The sequence below is a fragment of the Eimeria mitis genome, genomic scaffold, assembly GCF_000499745.2.
Source record: "Eimeria mitis Houghton genomic scaffold, Emh_scaff1867, whole genome shotgun sequence".
NCBI lineage: Eukaryota > Apicomplexa > Conoidasida > Eucoccidiorida > Eimeriidae > Eimeria > Eimeria mitis.
Genome location: NW_013570189.1, coordinates 2,255 through 3,291, shown reverse-complemented (window position 1 = coordinate 3,291; position 1,037 = coordinate 2,255). Strand labels below are relative to the sequence as shown.

Sequence of the window (1,037 nt, the reverse complement as noted above, 5' to 3'; positions counted from 1 at the left end):
CCCTAAACCCTAAACCCTAAACCCTAAACCCTAAACCCTAAACCCTAAACCCTAAACCCTAAACCCTAAGTCGATGAATGTTTCCAAATATGGAGAATTCGCTGGCAGATGATAGGGTACAGCGATTGATATCAACTGCTGCTGCTGCTGCTGCTGCTGCTGCTGCTGCTGCTGCAGCTGCTGCTGCTGCTGCTGCAGCTATTGCTGCTGAGGCCTTCGTCCCGACAGAGCATTCGGGTTCTGTGTCTGCGGCTGCTGCTGCGGCTGTTGCTGCTGTTGCTGTTGCTGCTGCTTCTGTCGCTGCTGTTGCAACTGCTTTCTGCTGCTGCTGCTGCTGTTGCTGCTGCTGCTGCTGCTGCTGCTGCAGGCAGCATGCATGGATCCGCAGCAGCGGCTGCTGCTGGAGACGACATATGAGGCAATAGAGATGGCTGGGCTCTCACCCAAGAGGCAGCACCTGCAGCAGCAGCTGCAGCAGCAGCAGCAGCAGCAGCAGCAGCAGCAGCAGCAGCACAATACTGTTGAGGAAATAGCAGAAGACACTGCTGTCTTCATTGGCTGCAGCTCAGTAGATTGGTATGCGGGCAGCAGCAGCAGCAGCAGGAGCAGCAGCAGCAGCAGCAGCAACAGCAGCAACAACAGCAGCAATGAGGCTAATGCAGCGCCACTAAGAGTAGCAGCAGCAACAGCAGCAGGAGCAGTACTACCAGCAGCAGCAGCAACAATACCACTAGCAGCACCAACAGCAGCAGCAGCAGCAGTAGCAGCAGCAGCAGCAGCAGCAGCAGCAGCAGTACTCCACTGCAAGAAAAGCTATCGCTGCCGTTTGAAAGCGAATTCCATCCCTAGTGTTTAGGGTTTAGGGTTTAGGGTTTAGGGTTTAGGGTTTAGGGTTTATGTTTTGTGTATGTGTTGCATGCAGGCGCAGTGTATTAGATGTGAGCAGCGCGGGTGCGTTGTCTTTGTCTGCGTCTTCTTTGTCTTTGCTTAGCAGCAGAATAGCCCGCGAGTTTAGTTTTGTGGGGCCCTGTCTTGTG

The 1,037-nt window shown here is 54.2% G+C and overlaps 1 protein-coding gene across 1 annotated transcript in view; it reads left to right on the top strand.

Annotated features, from left to right (window-relative positions):
* Positions 1-376: 376 nt before the first annotated feature.
* The window catches only part of EMH_0044820 (uncharacterized protein), a gene marked incomplete at both ends in the record, with an annotated part of 900 nt that continues 239 nt past the window's right edge, over positions 377-1,037 (top strand). Inside the window, one exon of the mRNA XM_013496006.1 lies at positions 377-850. Within this exon, the coding sequence (XP_013351460.1) occupies positions 377-850 (474 nt within the window). The remainder of the gene's footprint in view (positions 851-1,037) is intronic.